The sequence below is a fragment of the Chiloscyllium plagiosum genome, chromosome 19, assembly GCF_004010195.1.
Source record: "Chiloscyllium plagiosum isolate BGI_BamShark_2017 chromosome 19, ASM401019v2, whole genome shotgun sequence".
Lineage (NCBI taxonomy): Eukaryota > Metazoa > Chordata > Chondrichthyes > Orectolobiformes > Hemiscylliidae > Chiloscyllium > Chiloscyllium plagiosum.
Genome location: NC_057728.1, coordinates 19,466,015 through 19,483,661, shown reverse-complemented (window position 1 = coordinate 19,483,661; position 17,647 = coordinate 19,466,015). Strand labels below are relative to the sequence as shown.

Below are 17,647 nucleotides of genomic sequence, written 5' to 3'. Positions count from 1 at the left end.
TGTAGGGAATGCGATAGGTGGAAGGAGGTTAGGGTGAGGGTGATAGGCCGAAGAGGGGGTGGGGGCGGAGAGGTCAGGAAGAAGATTGCAGGTCAAGAAGGCGGTGCTGAGTCCGAGGGTTGGGACTGAGATAAGGTGGGGGGAGGGGAAAGTGGTGTACAAGGGCTCGAGGATTATGCTGTTCCAAGATTTTTCTCCAGCCGTGGTCCGCAAAAGGAGGGCATTTGATGAGGCGAAGAAGCGTCTGAGAGACTTAAACATCCAATATTCCTTGCTGTGCTTCAGCCATGAAGGATCCGTTTACAACTTTGAACCACTGGAGAAGGCTAAAGAATTTTTGGACTCTTAAATAGACTGTAAGAATTAAACCGTATGGCTAATGATGCTATTTTGCCCCCCCCCCGGTTTACCTTTTCTTTTTCTTTTCATCCCCTTTATTGTTTAATATCGTCTCCAAGGGGGCAGGGAGGGGGGCTTATTTGTTATCCACTGTGTGATTTTCTTTTTTTTTCAGGCCAGGCGGCTTAATTGATTCGTTTTGGGGGGGTATGTGTGTGGGCGTGTGCTTTGTCCGACCTCAATTTTTTTTTAGAGTGGGGGTTCTTTTTTCTTCTGTTATTGTACTTTAGTTATCTATTACTTGCTGGGATTGTAACTTTATAGTTTTATATGTTTATACTTTGTTTTATCTTTACTAAACGTATCTAAGTGTTGGTGTGGGGCACTCACTTTATATATATGTGTTTATATTTGTTTGTGTTATTTTGTAAGTTTGTAAAAAAAGTTTAAAAATTTCCTTTCTCTTCAATAAAAATATCTATTAATAGAAATATCTTCAAGGCAGAGATTGATAAATTCTTGATCTCGCAAGGAATTAAGGGATACGGGGAGAGTGCGGTTAAGTGAAGTTGAAATGCCCATCAGCCATGATTAAATGGTGGAGTGGACTCGATGAGCTGAATGTCTTTACTTCCGCTCCTATGTCTTATGGTCTCTATGCCAACCGTCACTGTCTTAGCCCATTTGCTACTGAAACTCTTATTCGTGTTTTGACAGACTTTTCAGATCTCTTCTGATGCACACCCTTCCAGACTCTACAGTTTGCATCTTACACAAGGAAATTGAAGATTTGTTATAATTGTACCAATGCACAATCCAGTTGCCTAATACCTTTGTATTCGCTGACCTATGTAAAGCTAACTGAAACTCCAGTCCAGTAAAACCATTAACTCAACAAAGGGTTCTGTTTTGGCAACTCAAGTGAATTATTGACTTTACTTGACTAACATCTTAAGTGATCTTTTAGCTGTCCTTTTTGTGTTCTCTTTTATCAATGTTTATTTGGGCAAGATTAGGATGTGAAGTGTTGATGTCTAATTGACATTTTTACATGATTATAGAAACTGCAGCTTTTGGTAAACTGTCCAGCCAGAGAAAACACTTTCTGAATATCTATCCCACGAAGAATTTTTATAAATTCCAACTATGTCCTCATAGGAATGTTTATTTATGTATGAATTTATTAAATTGGTTCTGCACAAAATTAGGAGGGACGGTTGTCCTATGCAATTTATTTTTAACATTAGAGGTTTCAAAGAAACTTGATGGGCTCTCGAACCAGCTCGCCTCCATATTTTCCCACTTCTGTTGTCACCAACATTCTGTTTCAAGGGTCTTATACTCACGACTCACTCCTGCACATACCTCCCAAGAGCAAACATTGTGGGAACTGGGGCACATTTTACCGAGCCAGATCCCACTGTTGGGAAACTCTTACAAGAGGCTATTCAGCCCTTCATGTATGTGATTTTCTGTAATATCAACTCTATAATATCCCTTACATCTCCAACACACTCTTTCATCATAGGTCTGTAAATCTTTTTCTCGTCATGTAATTATCCAATTTGCATTTGAATCTGTCCCTACCACACCCCAGCCTGTATATTCCAGATCTAACTCTGTGTAAGAATGTCTTTCATATTTTATTTTCATTGCTAGTCTCCTTAAATAGGTGCCTTCCGTTTCTTGGCACTTCTGCAAATAGGAATAGTTTTTAATCTACTCTACCCAAACCCCTAATAATTCTGAATACCTTGTGTTTTTTGTTACAATGATAAAGTCTCTAAGGTATAGGTGTTTTGGAATCAGTCTTTAATTTCAGATAAAACAAAGATCTGTGACCTGTTCTGAGTCTGCCTAGCAGGACAGGAAGCAGCTAGATACCAAGTTACTTGCCGTGATTCAGCATACAGCAATGCTGTGAAAACTAGCACGCTTAGTGATCAGATTAAATTCATGGGGTGCTAATTTTGAGACTGGAAATGTTGCTTAGATTGGGCTAGAGGGATGATCTCTGGGAAAAGAAAACCTCAGTGAAAGACAATTGTAAGATTGCAAGATACCAGGTTAAGAAAAGCAGATAAGAATAAAACCTCTGTATCCAACCTTTATATTCTGGGAAACATGAAGGTCTGTTAAGTAAAATGTAAAGTATACCTGGAAATTGTGTTTCTTTGGTTGTGCCCAGAATAAGAGGGGAGATATTCTGTTCTCTGGTTTAAAGTATAGTTGCATACAATGATAGTGTTTAGTTAAGTGTTTTTAGTAATTTGTTATAATAAATATCTTAAAACATGAGGCCTGAACATGTCCTCAGCTGATAACTGGTTGCCTCCATTTCTTTTTACAAAAATTATCAGTCTCTACAAAGTCAGAACAACCTTTATCAAATTTCCTCCCAGAGTTGTCCAAGAAGGACGGTCCGAGCTTCTCCAATCTATCCATGTAATGAAAATCCTTTACTCTGGAACTATTCTTGTCAATCTCTTCTGCATCCTCTCCAATACCTTCACATTTTTTTCTGAAGTTTGCCCGGAATTAGACATAATACTACTGTTGAGTCACGAACCCCCCCTCAGTGTTTTAATTCCTTGCTTTAATACCTGCAATTTATAAAGCTCAAGATCCAACTCGGGGTGAAGACAATAAATAACAATTTGCCATGGGGGCTGCTGATGAAATCCTTGTGCTGGCAAGATCTTGAGAAATGGTTGATCCCACCAGTTCCCTTTACCTTGTTAATCATTTTCCTTAACACGACCTGCTATCTTCACCGATTTGTACACATACAATCACAACTAAGTCATAAGAGCCTGTGGTGTTAAAGGCACTATATTTGTATGGATAGAGAATTGATAAATGGGCAGGAAACTGTGAGTGGAGGTAAGGGATTCTTTTTCATGTTGGAGACCTGTAACCAGTTGAGTTCTACAGGGATCTGTATGGGGAACCGCAACTGCTTACAATCTAATACTAATAACTTGGAGGAAGTGTACTGTAGCCCAGTTTGCAGAAGACACAAAAATAGGTGGAAAGGCAAGTTGCGAGACTGATAAAAACTATTTACAGAGAGTTATTGATAGGTTAAGAAATTTGACAAATGCAGTAGATCTTCATTTTGGAACAAAAAAAAGTATTATTTAAATGGAAAAAAAAACTGCAGAAGGCTGGAACACAAAGGGACTTCAGGATACAAAGAATAAAAAAACCTTACAACGTAGGAACAGGCTCTTCGGCCCTCCAAGCCTGCGCCGATCCAGATCCTCTATCTAAACCTGATGCCTATTTTCTAAAGATCTGTATCCCTTTGCTCCCTGCCCATTCATGTAGCTGTCTAGATACATCTTAAATGGCACTATCGTTCCTGCCTTTACCACCTCCACTAGCAACATATTCCTAGCACCCACCACCCTCTGCATAAAGAACTTTCCATGAAAAGAACTCTCCCCTAAACCTTTCCCCTTTCACTTTGAACTCGTGACTCCAAGTAATTGAGTCCTCCGCTCTGAGAAAAAGTTTCTTGCTATCCACCCTGTCACACAAAATATAATTTTCTACTGAGCTAACGTATTCCCTAACTACTCTGAAAAACCTATTTTTCCCTAAAGAATATATTTGATTCTCACCCCAATCAGGTCTCTTCCAAATTTCCTTCGACAGTCTAAAACTCTAGGTTTCATGAACTCAAGTAAATCCTTTTTCATTACAAATTGAAAATGAGTTAATAGCCTTCAAAGATAAAAACAGAAAATGGAGAAATTCAGTTCTGGCAGCATCAGTCGACAGAGAGATAGGGTTAATGTTTTGAGATTCTCTGCTTTTATTTCAGATTTCCATCATCTGCAATATTGTATTTTTACTAAAAGCCTTTGATGCTAACTCTACCTGTCATCAGCCAATGGTATAAACAATTTTCCATCAACACTGGCACAGTAGCTCAGTGGTTAGCACTGCTACCTCATAGTGCCAGGGACCCGGGTTCAATTCCAGCCTCAAGCGACTGTCTGTGTGGCGTTTGCACATTCTCCCCGTGTCTGCATGGGTTTCCGTTGAGTGCTTCGGTTTCCTCTCTCAGTCCAAAGATGTGCAGATTAGGTGAAATTCGCCATGCTAAATTAACCATAGTTCAGGGCTGTGAAGTTACATTTTCAAGTGAACTTTAACAGCTGGTGTCATGTCAGTCCAGATAATGAATTTAAGGTGTGAGCTGCCCTGTGTGAGACTGTCTGTGCCACAATGGACAGACACCTCCCACCATGTACGACTCAGCCAACGTTGGCTTGAGAATGTAAATTTTAAATAAGCTTTGTGATTTACATATGAAAGAACTGAAACCAACATGGTCATTCTCAAAGATGGGAGACTTAACAAACAATCCAGGTCTTTTTCAATATATAATTTCAGTTACATCACACTGTAAACTTTTGCTATAAATTCTGTGTCTTATGATCTTATACTCCATAACCACATGATGAAGGAGCAGCGCTCAGAAAACTAGTGCTTCTAAATAAACCTGTTGGACTATAACCTGGTGTTGTATGATTTTAAACTTGGTACACCTCTCATGATTTTGTAGGCCACTCAATCAGGCCCCCCTTCAACCTCCTCCTTTCCACAAAAAATAATCCTAATCTACTCATACCAGGCAACATTCTGGTGAACCTCCTCTGCACCCTTTCCATAGCATCCACATCCATTTGGTAATTTGGCGACCAGAACTGTACGCAGTATTCCAAATGTGGGTAAACCAAAGTCTTGTATAACTGTAACATGACCTGCCAAATCTTGTACTCAATACCCCGTTCGATGAAAGAAAGCATGCTGTATGCCTCCCAGTCCTCTGGGACCTCCCCCATGTTCAAGGATGCTGCAAAGATATCTATTAAAGCTCCAGCTATTTCCTCTCTCACTTCCCTCAGTATCCTGGAATAGATCCCATTCAGACCTGGGAACTTGTCCACCTTAATACCTTTTAGAATACACAACACTTCCTCCCTCTCTATGCCGACTTGACCGAGAGTAATTAGAGATCTATCCCTCACCTCAACATTTGTCATGTCCCTCTCCTCGGTGAATACCGATGCAAAGTACTCATTAAGGATCTCACCCATTTTCTCTGACTCCACACATAACTTTCCTCTTTTGTCCTTGAGTGGGCCAACCCTTTCCCTGATTACCCTCTTGCTCCTTTTATGTGAATAAAAGGCTTTGGGGTTTTCCTTAACTCTGCTCACTAAGGATATCTCATGACCCCTTTTAGCCGTCTTAATTCTTTGTTTCAGATTGGTCCTACATTCCTGATATTCTTCCAAAGCTTCATCTGTCTTCAGTTGCCTAGACCTTATGTATGCATCCTTCTTCCTCTTAGCAATTTCACCTGTCACACATGGTTCCCTAATCTTGCCATTTCTATCCTTCATTTCCACAAGAACATATATGCCTCCCGCATATCTAATGTGGATTTCCCTTCCATCTGCTGCTCCCAATCTACATTCCCCAGCTCCTGCTGAATTTTGGTATAGTTGGCCTTCCCCCAATTTAGCACTCTTCCTGTAGGACCACTCTCATCCTTGTGCATGAGTATTCTAAAACTTATGGAATTATGATGACTATTCCCAAAGTAATCCCCTACTGAAACTTTAACCACCTGGCCAGGCTCATTCCCCAACACCAGGTCCACTGTGGCCACTTCCCAAGTTGGACTATTTACATACTATTCTAGAAAACCCTCCTGGATGCTCCTTACAAATTCTGCTCCATCCAGACCTCTAACACTAAGTGAATCCCAGTCATGTTGGGAAAATCAAAATCTCCTATCACTACCACCCCGTTGCTCTGACATCTTTCTATGATCTCTCTACATATTTGTATCTCTATCCCACATTCGCTATTGGGAGGCCTGTAGTACAATCCCAAAATTATTTCCGCACCCTTCCTATTTCTGAACTCTACCCATATTGCCTCACTGCTCGAGTCTTCAATAGTGCCTTCCTTCAGCACAGCTGTGATATTCTCTCTGAACAGTAATGAACTCCTCCACCCCTTTTACCTCCCTCTATTCCACCAGAAGCATCGATATCCTGGGATGTTTAGCTGCCAATCATGCCCTTCCCTCAATCAAGTCTCAGTAATAGCAATAACATCATACTCTCAGGTACTAATCCAAGCCCTAAATTCATCTGCCTTACCTACTATACTTCCTGCATTAAAACAAATGCATTCATCCTCCGCTTCCTGCCTACTCTTCCCCTTACTCACACTAACATCATTATCTAGTTCCTTACAGGTTTTAGTTACTATCTCCTTCCTGTTCACCAGCCTCCTAATTTGGTTTCCATTCCCCTGCCACATTAGTTTAAACCCTCCCCAACAGCGTTAGCAAAAGCACCCCCAAGGACACTGGTTCCAGTCTGGCCCAGGTGTAGACCATCCAATTGTAATAGTCCCATCTCCCCCAGAACTGTTTCCAATGTCCCAAAAATCTAAACCCCTCTCTCCTGCACCATTTCTCAAGCTACACATTCATCCTGGTTATTCTATCATTCCTAATCTGACTAGCACGTGGTACTGGTAGCAATCCTGAGATTACTACCTCTAAGGTCCTAGTTTTTAATTTGTTTCTTAACTCCCTAAATTCTCCTTGTAGGACCTCATCCCGTTTTTTTTTTACCTCTATCATTGGTGCCTACATCCACAACAACTGGCTGTTCACCCTTCCTCTTGAGACTTTTCTGTAGTCGATCAGAGACATCGCTGACCCATGCACCTGGGAGGCAATATACCATTCAGGAATCTCATTTACAACCACAAACACCTATCTACTCTCCTTACAATCGAATTCCCTATGACTATAGCCCTTCCACTCTTTTTCCCGCCCTTCTGAACAGCAGAGTCCGCCATTGTGTGATGAACTTGGCTACTGCTGCCTCTTCCTGGTGAGCCATCTCCCTCAACAGTATACCTGAACACAGATACAAAACACTGAAAGCTAGCACACCAATGCAGCAGGTAATCAGGAAGGCTGATGAAATGTTGGCCCTTATTTTAAGGGGTTGGGAGTATAAGAATAGGGAAGTCTTACTGTGACTATGCATGGAGCTGCTGAGACCACATCTGGAGTTCTGCGAACAGTTTTGGTCCCCTTATTTAAGAAATGATACGATTTCATTGGAGGCAGTTCAGATAAGTCTCACTAGGATACTTCCTGCTATGAAGGGACTGTACTATGTGCAAATGTTAAATAGGTTGGGATTCTACTCATTGGAATTTAAAAGAATGAGAAGTGACCTCATTTGAAATGTGTAGGATTCTTAAGGGTAACGTGAAGACGATTTTCCCCGACTTGAGAAAGTCTTGGACCAGAGGGCACAGGCTCAGAATAAAGGGGCAACCAATTTAAAACTGAGATGAGGAGAGATTTCTGCTGAGAGTTTGAAGTCTTTGAAATCTGCTGATGATACTAAGCTGGGTGGCAGGGTGAAATGTGATGAGGATGTTAGGAGATTACAGGGTGACCTGGACAAGTTAGGTGAGTGTCAGATGCATGGCAGATGCAGTTTAATGTGGATAAATGTATGGTTATCCACTTTGGTGGCAAGAACAGGAAGGCAGATTACTACCTAAATGGAATCAATTTAGGTAAAGGGGCAGTACAAAGAGATCTGGGTGTTCTTGTACACCAGTCAATGAAGGTAAGCATGCAGGTACAGCAGGTAGTGAAGAAGGCTAATAGCATGCTGGCCTTCATAACAAGAGGGATAGAGTATAGAAGCAAAGAGGTTCTTCTGAAGCTGTACAGGGCCCTAGTGAGACCACACCTGGAGTACTGTGTGTAGTTCTGATCTCCAAATTTGAGGAAAGACATTCTGGCTATTGATGGAGTGCAGCGTAGGTTCACGAGGTCAATTCCTGGAATGGCGGGATTACCTTACACTGAAAGACTGAAGCGACTGGGCTTGTATACCCTTGAGTTTCGAAGACTGAGAGGGGATCTGATTGAGACATATAAGATTATTAAAGGATTGGACACTCTGGAGGCAGGAAACATGTTTCCGCTGATGGGTGAGTGCCGAACCAGAGGACACAGCTTAAAAATACGAGGTAGACCATTTAGGACAGAGATGAGGAGAAACGTCTTTACCCAGAGAGTGGTAGCTGTGTGGAATGCTCTGCCCCAGAGAGCTCTCGAGGATTGTGGAATCAAGGGTTATGGAGATAATGCAGGAACAGGATACTGATTAAGGATGATCAGCCATGATCATATTGAATGGTGGTGCAGGCTCGAAGGGCAGAATGGCCTACTCCTGCACCTATTGTCTATTGTCTTTGGAACTCCTTGCCACAGAAAGCTGCGATATAGAGTCCTTGTGTATATTTAAAGCTGAGCATGATAGATTCTTCATCAGTCAGGGAAACATGGGTTATAGGGAAAGAGCAGGAAAGTGGAGGTGAGGAATGTCAGTTCAGCCATGATCCTATTGAATGGTGAAGCAAGGTCAAGAGGGCAAATGCCTACTCCTGTTTCTTTCTTAGTGTTAAATCCCTCCAAACACACAACCTGTTTAGAACTGCATCCTTTACCTTCTCACTCTCCCTGCCAAAAATGCATCACTTCACACTTTTCAGTCACTTGACACAAGATTTAGAAGCATTGTGGACATACATATATTCTAAAATTGTACCCTCTACCCAAAGTCAAAGTTATTGATACAAATGTAGAAAAGCAGTGATTCTTGTACTCCTGGAAACTCTCAGTTTACATCCAGTCTGAAAAGCAACTATTACACTCTTCTGTCTGTTACTCAGTTACTTCATACTTACTCTACATTACCCCTTTTAATTAATAGCTGTTTACTTTGCTGACATGCCTATTACATGGCACTTAATCAAAATTCTTGGAGAAGTCCATACACAGTGCATCTTACAACATTACCACAAAAATCTAAATCAACTTAGTTAAAACACAATATACTTTTAAAAAACTAATACTGCCTTTACTTAATTAATTCACATTTGTCCAAATGACTTCACTTTGTCTTGAATTGTTGTCTCAAAAGGTTTTCTCACCACTGAGGTTAAGTTGATTGGCCTGCACTTGCCAACTGTATGGCCTTTCTGAAACATGATGGTAAATCATAATGGTTTTGCAAGTCACACTGCTCCACCTCTTTGGTAGGGTCAAACAAAATTAAGAAGTTACCATGGGTGATTGTACTTTTCCCTTCCTTCATTCCTACCCCAAATATCAGGCATTGCAATGCATAGTAAATGTATTTGAAAGACATCTTAAATATAAAAATTACAACTTATACATTTTCAAATTCATTTCCTGTTCTTCTTCTGTGTGGAGCTTTTCCATACATTATGTATATATTTATAAAAATAGCCTTATGTAAAAATTAGTCACTTGATCACAGTAGCCATCTCTGTGGCATATCACACGCAGTGAGCATAGCAGTCTATACATAGCACACTGACTCCATAAAACAGATGACAGCAAGTAAATCTGAAAGCGGATTCCAAAAATCATGAGTTTGAGAGAAGATCCATTCCGAGAATGCAATTGGGTGAAGGATTTCAGTTACTACCAACAGGACATTCTAACTTACTAAACGTTATCCTAAATGGGACCAAGTCTGTGTATTCAGCCTTTGATACTCTCCCATTTCCACTTAAATAAGAGTAATGATACAATAGAAATACCAATTTCTTCATATTGATCCATCTAATATAATTGATTGACCAAGAGAAATGGTTTATAGTTGTCCCTTTACAGAAAAGATATGCTGTTAATGAAAAGTGATTCATTCAAAATCTTCAACATTTACACAATAAATATAACAAGAATTACAATTTGAAAGCTTTTCCAATTTCAGGTCTTGAAGTCTATTGCTAGGGTTAATGGAACCACCCCTAGGTGTTAAACCTTGACAATGACATGATTAGAACTCCACATGACTCCAGATCCCTCCATTTGAACTGATGCCTCCAACATGTTTTTAAATTAAATCTGAAATACATATTCATTATCAAAGCAAATTAACATCCACAAACCACAGTAACTATTCTGCCAAATTGAGCCATTTGACTATGTGATAATTTTTCTTTCCAACTCTAAGCAATGACAGCCCATTTGTCAGAATATGCTGTCCCAAAATTAGCACTTGTTCTGGTTTTGTCACTTGTCTGTGATTAATCCAAATTCCACCATCTGTGATCATCTGGTACCTAGAATTGGAGAAGAAAAATACATCTTTACTGTTTGTATTTTCTTCAGAATCACTATTTAAGCAATCACCCTGCTCCCAATTTATATCAATTACTTAGACAGAAACCATTAGCTAAAATCACAGCTAGCCTAAAGACAGGTATGAAAGAAGGCTGTGAAGAAGACATAGAGTTCACAGATAGATAAATAAGTTGAGTGTGAAATTCTGGCGGATGGAGTATAAGTGGCAAAATATGAAGTTCACTTTGGCAGGAAGAATGAAAAAGCAGATTACTTAAATGTAATCTGCTTTTTCATTCTTCCAATGTAAGAGCAACTGTGGAATTCCAAGTGCAGGGGGTGTTTAGTGTTGCATGGGTCACAAAAGATTATGCAGATATAGTATATGAGCAAGAGGCTAATGGGATGCTATCCTTTATTACAAGAGGAACCAGACATAAAAGTAAGGATGTTAACTTCAGTTATACAGGGCATTTTTAAGATAACATCTCGAATGCTGTGTGCAGTTTTGGTCTCTTTATTTAAGAAACTTCATAAATACTGTTTGTATTTTCTTCAGAATCACTATTTAAGCAATCACCCTGCTCCCAATTTACATCAGTTACTTGGACAGAAGTTCTGAAGTTTACTAGTTTGATACCTGGAATGAATAGCTTATTTTATGAGGATAAGTTGGACAATTTGGGCTTGTTTCCACTGGAGTTTAGAAAAGTGAAGAGTGATTTGGTTGAAATGTACAAGGTTCTAAATGGTCTTGACAAGGTGGGCACAGAAAGGATGTTTCGCCTTGCAAGTGAGTCCAGAGCCAGGGGTCTTTGTTTTAAGAGTAGGACTCATTCTTATGATTGAGGTGAAGTGATTTTTTTTTGTCTGAGGTTTGTGCCTCTGAAGACAGTGGTGGCAGGGTCATTAAATAGTTTTAAAACAGAGTGAGATAGATTCTTGGTGGACAAGGGAATCAAAAGTATTGGGAGTAGATGAGAATGTGAAACTCAAAACACAAACACATGAGCCACTTTCTTATTAAATGGCAGATTAAGCTCCAGAGACTAAGATTGTCTGCTTCTGTTCAAATTTCATAGGTTTGGATGTCAAATTACAACCAAGAAAAGAATTTATAACAAAATGGCGAGAACTATGGCAGTTTGAGGACCAACTGACCTACAGAGAAAGATGGCTAGTGATATTAGCTTCCCTCCATTAAATATATAAGGTATTGAGAATTCAGCACTCAACCCCACATGATTAATTTGAGAGGATTTGAATGACTTTGGGATCTAGTCTGAACCCAGCTCAAAATCTTTCCCAGTTTTGAGGTTTCTAAAGTCAGGTGACAGGTAGATGGACTTTGTAAACAGAAATGCAAAACTTTGCTGATACCATTTTGCTCGGAGATAAATTATGCCATCTTCTCTATATATGTACTTGAAAATGGAAATCCAAAGTAGCTTCTGTGCTGTAAAATCCTACATAACTGTCAAAGTCCACTGTGCACAGCTCCACAAAGGTTATAAAGAATAAATGAATAAGCTAGTCATAAGGATATCATTAATGAAGTTCCTTCCCCATTCCTGACTATCAAAACCATTCATTGATTGACAATTAAAATTTCTTAGGAGAAAGTGAGGACTGCAGATGCTGGAGAGTCAAAGTCAATGTTGTTCTTGATGAAGGGCTTATGGCCGAAATGTTAACTCTCCTACTCAATTAGAAGTTCTTCACAAGTGACATACCCTCTTGGTCCATCTGGAATAGCACTAGCTTTACGACAAAGGTCTAGGATTGTTGTGCCTGGCTCAAGGAGATTCTCGGAGAATGGTGCCTCTTTAAATAATTCTTGCAGTTCTTCATCTGACATAGTCTCTAGGGCATCCATACTACTATGATAGAGTGCTCTTGTACATCTGAAGAGGAAATGCAAAAATACTGAACAGTAACACCAGTAGAATATAAACTAGCATTTGTTTATTGAGTTGAATGGCACAGAGAAGATAGATTTGCTGGTTTGGAAGCTGCATGAGTCATAGGAAAATTTCTCCAATTCTGTTCAATAATCATTTGGTTCAATCAGGCTCTATTTAACAGAGATAAAGCCAACTTCCATATATTCCCAACTCCAGCCCTGGAGCAAGATTTGAACACATAGCTTTCTGATTCTGAGATGACATGGCTACTAAGAATCAAGCTGACACCTAAAAGAAACCTAAGTGACATTATCACTGAGTTATTTAAACAAAATAGAAAAAGCTGTTGAGTTGAGTACTGCCAGGGCTGATTTGAGTGGAGTATAAACGTAAAAGAGGAAGTCCCTTGTTAACATATAAAGGATTGTCAAGAATACAAACTTAGAACTGTAATACTCACTACAGAACATACAAAGAACAGGTTTGTTACAGATACAGTTGGAATTCGAGGCACTCGCTGACATCGATTAAGTGTCTCTTGTTTGTCCTAAACAAATCTCACTGCTTCTCGTTCTCCCTGTTTTACTTTCAAGACTCTCCTTAAAACCACTTCTTTGATCAAGTTTTGGCCACTCTTTCTAATACCACATAGAAGCTATAAAATTCTCTCCATCAGACTGTAACCAGTTGAATTGTACTCCTGTTAATTTTGGTTGTGTAACATCAAAACACAAAGAAATTAGATAAATGTTACTGGGTTATAATGCTATCTTACTGCAATTATTTTGAGTTACTGTTAGAGTTAAAAATAGACACTGCTTGTTGTAAAACAGATCACATTTGTCTTTTGTTTTATTAAACTCATTCATCTTCTGGAAGGTGGTTTCCATGGACATTACACAGATCAACATCCATAGGGAGAGACAGTCGTGTTTTTTTTTAAATGTCCATAAACTTCGCAATTATTATTTCCTTGTAGCCACTAGCGCTTAATACTTCAAGGTTGTCGGAGCAAAGCCTAATTGAACTAAATCTCTGGGTTAAGGGTTTGGTACACAAGCCTCAAGACTTACCTTTTGGCAGTCTCTAGTCCTTCTTTACCATGAACCAATTTGGTCACTTCTGCTGCCAGTCGTTTCTGGGCATTTCGCTTTCCTGGATCATTTCTATGGATGTCCATAATGCTTTCAATCTCAGGAAGTGGGATGAAGGTAAAAAGTTTTAGATACCTGAAGAAATCAAAAGTGCTAAATGATCAAGGGTAGAAATAACATAATAGATATGTATACTTTATAAAGGTAAAAGAAAACCACGTCACCATTAAGAATACATATTACTGCAAGCAGACTGTTGTAACAACAGACACTTGATGTCTAGCTTTCAAGTTCATAACCTTCCCTGCGTTGCTGCATACACATATAAAAACAGGACATTTCACACTACACTAGGGTCAAGGAGGGACCAGGCTAAAAGCATAGACATTCTTTTCCTCAAGCTACATGTTCATGCCAAGGTTCTAATACAAAAAGGAAGGAAAGGTTCTTACTGAATGTCAGGCACTTGCTCCTCAAAAAATTCAAATGTAGCAAACAGAGTCAAGAAAGAACAAAACACTATGCACAGTTCTTCATTCTTGATGGCTACTCAAAGCAGAGATGACACTTGTTACAATTTTATGTTTCAAATAATTAGTAATCATTAGGCAAAAACCTCTAAATAAGAATAATGGTGCACAGTACTACAAGTGAAAGAGGAGTCCACCAAGTGTGAGAAAGCAAAAGGGAGAGAGGTACTTAAAAATCATAAAACTGAAAGTAGCAGTATAGGAAAACTAATGAGACTAAAGGCTCATGCGCCATCTGGACATGAAGCCTGCATCCTCGGATCTTAGTAGTGCCCTCAGATGGTAGATGCATTGTATGTAATCATCCAAAATTTCCTAGATTCATGTAAGATCCCAACAGTTTGGGAAACTTCAAATACAATTTCTATTCAAGAAAAGAGGGAGAAGGAAAATAGGAATCTATAGGCCAGTTAGTCTAACTGACAATGTGGTTGCTGTGGATGTTTCCTCCTTTGGAAGAATTGAAAGGGCACAGTTTGAAGATAAGGAGTCTAAAATTTAAGACCGAGATGAGAAGGAATTTCGTCTCGAGAACCTCATTGATCTTTGGAGTTTTCTTCCCCAAGAGTAGTAGAAGCTTTTTTTTTAGTATATTCATGGCTGAATTAACAGACTTTTGATCAAGACAGTAAATAGTTCTGAGGTGGGCAGGAGAGGAAAGAGAGACAGCAAAGTGGAATTGGGGACACAATCAAATCAGCAGTTATCTTCCTAAATGGCAGAGCAGGCTCAAGAGGCCAAATAACCTTCTCCTGGTTCTAAATCATATGATTAGTATTCTCACAAGGTTTGGGAAAAGAATAGTTATTTAAATAGAGAAAAGCGGCAGAAAGTTGCAACACAAGCTGACTTGGCAATACTTGTGTATGAAACACAAAGTAATAGGTGCAACAGGTAAGCAGGAAAGCTAATGGAATGTTAGTCCTTATTTCAAGGATATTGGAGTATAGAATAGGAAAATCTTACTGCAACTATCCAAGATGCTAGTGAGGCCACATTTGGAGTACTGTGAGTAGTTTTGATCCTCTTTATTGAAAGTAAGTTATCATTTCATTGAAGACAGTTCAGAGAAGTTTCACTAAGAGGAACTGTCTAACAAGCAAAGGCTAAACAGTTTGGGACTCTACTCATCAGAGTTTAGAAGAACAAGAAGTGATCACATTGAAACTCTTAAAGACTCCTAAGGACCATGACAGGATAAATTCTGAGAGGATGTTGCTCCTCTTGACAGCATCCAGAACCAGAGGGCATAGTCTCAGAACAAAGGGAAGCCAATTTAAGAATAAGAGGAAATTTCTTCTCTCGGAGAGTCAAGTCTTTCAAACTCCTTATCACTGACAGCCGTGGGGGCAGAGTCTTTGTGTATCTTTATAGCTGAGATAGATAGATTCTTGAACAATAGGAGAAAGGGCAGGAAAGTGGACATGTGGAAGGCTAGATCAGCCATGATCCTTTTGAATCAGGCTTCAGGGGCCAAACGACCCACTCTTGCTCCTATTTCTTATGGTATTATCTAAAGGTGCAGATCATGCATATTACTGTGACTCTTAACAAATTTAAGTGATGGTGAATGTCTGCGAGAGCATAAACTGCGACAGCTCCAGATTACTATTCTTACAGGATCTGAAAAAAAAATCAAAATTATATTCCTTCCTTCACAACATGGTAGCTTTGAAATTTTGGTAACACGTCTCTTTCTACTTAGGGAGTGATACATATATGAATAATCACTTTAAAAACATAATGCATACTGCAATAATTATGAAAAAGCACAGATATGATGCAACTGCACCCATCAATAAACCATCTCCTAATCATGTATTTCCCTGGCAAAGAAATCCAGCATCTCCAAGGATTTTTAAAAGAGCCTAAATTAATAAATCATTGCCTTGCATCAGACCATAAAAACACAAACTATAAACAAACTGAAACATAAGTAGAAAGAACTTGCCTTTCTATATTTGAATCTGGTTGCCTGACAAAGTACTGGTACAACTCAAAGGGCGAAGTCTTGTTTCGGTTCAACCATACTGCATTTCCTGCAGTTTTACCCAGCTTGTCTCCTGATGAACTAGTTACAAGTGGTACCATGATGCCAAATACGTCTTGCCCAGTCACCCTAAAGAACCATTAGTTTGTTTTAAAAGAAACGTACATTACTCGAAGATTCAACACGTGAAAAAAATGGGGAAATCGAAAATCACAATAAATTGAGATACTTGCGAAGGATATATTTAAGGGAGATGTGCTTTACTTGTGTATAAATTCGTATCCAGATATCATGTTACCCAGTTGATCTGTCCCTCCCAGTTGGATTCTGCAATTGTGATGTTGATTTAAATAATAAAAATCGTATGCCTGAAACATCTGGTAAGTGAACTCAGTCAAATTCATGCCCTCTGAGCTCTTGAGCCGGGACTGCACACTGTGTCTGCTCAGCATGGTGGCCATGCGAAAGTGCCGACCCACTGTATCCAGGAAGCCAACCACCTCCTTCTCCTTATACCAAGACCAGTTATTGAGAATACTGAGTGACCCCAAATTGGCCGCCTCAGCATCGTTGCAGAAGCAGAGGCGGTGGTTATGGAAGACGCCGAGGATCCCCTCCTGGATGCCCCGGGCGTTCTCCTGCACCGTGTTCGCACTCACGGCCTCCCTTTCGCTGCTCCGGCCGCTCGGATCGCCCAGCCGAGCTGTGGCTCCGCCAAGCAGCACCAGGACTCGGTGGCCTGCCCGCTGGAAGTGCAGCAGGCCGATGAGAGCCAACAGGTTGCCCACATGCAGGCTGTCAGCAGTGGGATCAAAGCCGCAGTACACGGTCTGGGGCCCGGACTCGAGCAGCCGGGGCAGATCACCGCCCTCTGGGAAGATGTCTTTAAAGATGCCTCGCCGGTGAAGCTGCAGGACATTCCTGCCACTTTTACACCGGCTCCGGATTCGGACCGCAACCTTCCCGGAGACCGAAAGGAAGGATCTTGGCCTCCCGAAGAGGGTTAGGACCAGGCCGCCCCATGCCATGGGCGCCGCCATCTTAGTGGCCTCCCAGTGCATCGTGGGAACCCGTGACGTCTCACCCGAGTCCCTGATGAACTCTGGGACCAACTGCCGAATGTTTTGAAAAGTAAAGGAAGGAGGTGGCACGTGGCGGCTGGGAGGCCGCTCTGCACCGTAGTCACGCGCTGTCTGCAGCTCCCAGGCGCCAACAATCCTGCCTCGGGTTTGCTGCAGTGCTCCAGGGAATCTCAGCACGAGCTGGAAGAACAGCATCTGCAGCCTGATGAAGGGGCTTATGACCGAAACATTAACCCTTCTGCTCCTCGGACGCTGCTGCGCTTTTCCAGCGCCACATTCTTCGGTTCTGATCTCCAGCATCTGCAGTCCTCACTTTCTCCTAGTTGATTATAATGTTACTGCAAAGCCTCTTCCAAGGCTTGAAGAAGTTCTCCTCCTCCCTCTACAAGGATCTCAGTGAGTCTCACTGCACTCCCCCCCCCCCCCCCCCCCCCCAGGTCATCTCCTAGACCCTGAAGCAGACTCGCTACTGCAGCCACA

At 40.6% G+C, this 17,647-nt stretch overlaps 1 protein-coding gene across 1 annotated transcript; it reads right to left on the bottom strand.

Annotated features, from left to right (window-relative positions):
- Nucleotides 1-10,048: 10,048 nt before the first annotated feature.
- Nucleotides 10,049-17,163, bottom strand: yars2 (tyrosyl-tRNA synthetase 2, mitochondrial). Its single transcript, XM_043709250.1, has 5 exons — nucleotides 16,350-17,163; nucleotides 16,047-16,214; nucleotides 13,545-13,700; nucleotides 12,301-12,471; nucleotides 10,049-10,566 (listed from the first exon to the last, which is right to left on the bottom strand). The coding sequence occupies exons 1-5, from the start codon at nucleotides 17,144-17,146 to the stop codon at nucleotides 10,401-10,403; spliced, it is 1,458 nt and encodes a 485-aa protein (XP_043565185.1). The 5' UTR covers nucleotides 17,147-17,163; the 3' UTR covers nucleotides 10,049-10,400.
- Nucleotides 17,164-17,647: the final 484 nt, after the last annotated feature.

What these genes read in the sequence shown, in the direction of transcription:
- yars2 (XM_043709250.1), bottom strand. Translation starts at nt 17,146, where the DNA reads ATGCACTGGGAGGCCACTAAGATGGCGGCGCCCATGGCATGGGGCGGC. An exon ending in CCAGATTCAAATATAGAAAG is followed by an intron (nt 13,701 to 16,046) that starts GCAAGTTCTTTC and finishes TGATTTCTTCAG; the next exon opens with GTATCTAAAACTTTTTACCT. An exon ending in GGACTAGAGACTGCCAAAAG is followed by an intron (nt 12,472 to 13,544) that starts GTAAGTCTTGAG and finishes TTTCCTCTTCAG; the next exon opens with ATGTACAAGAGCACTCTATC.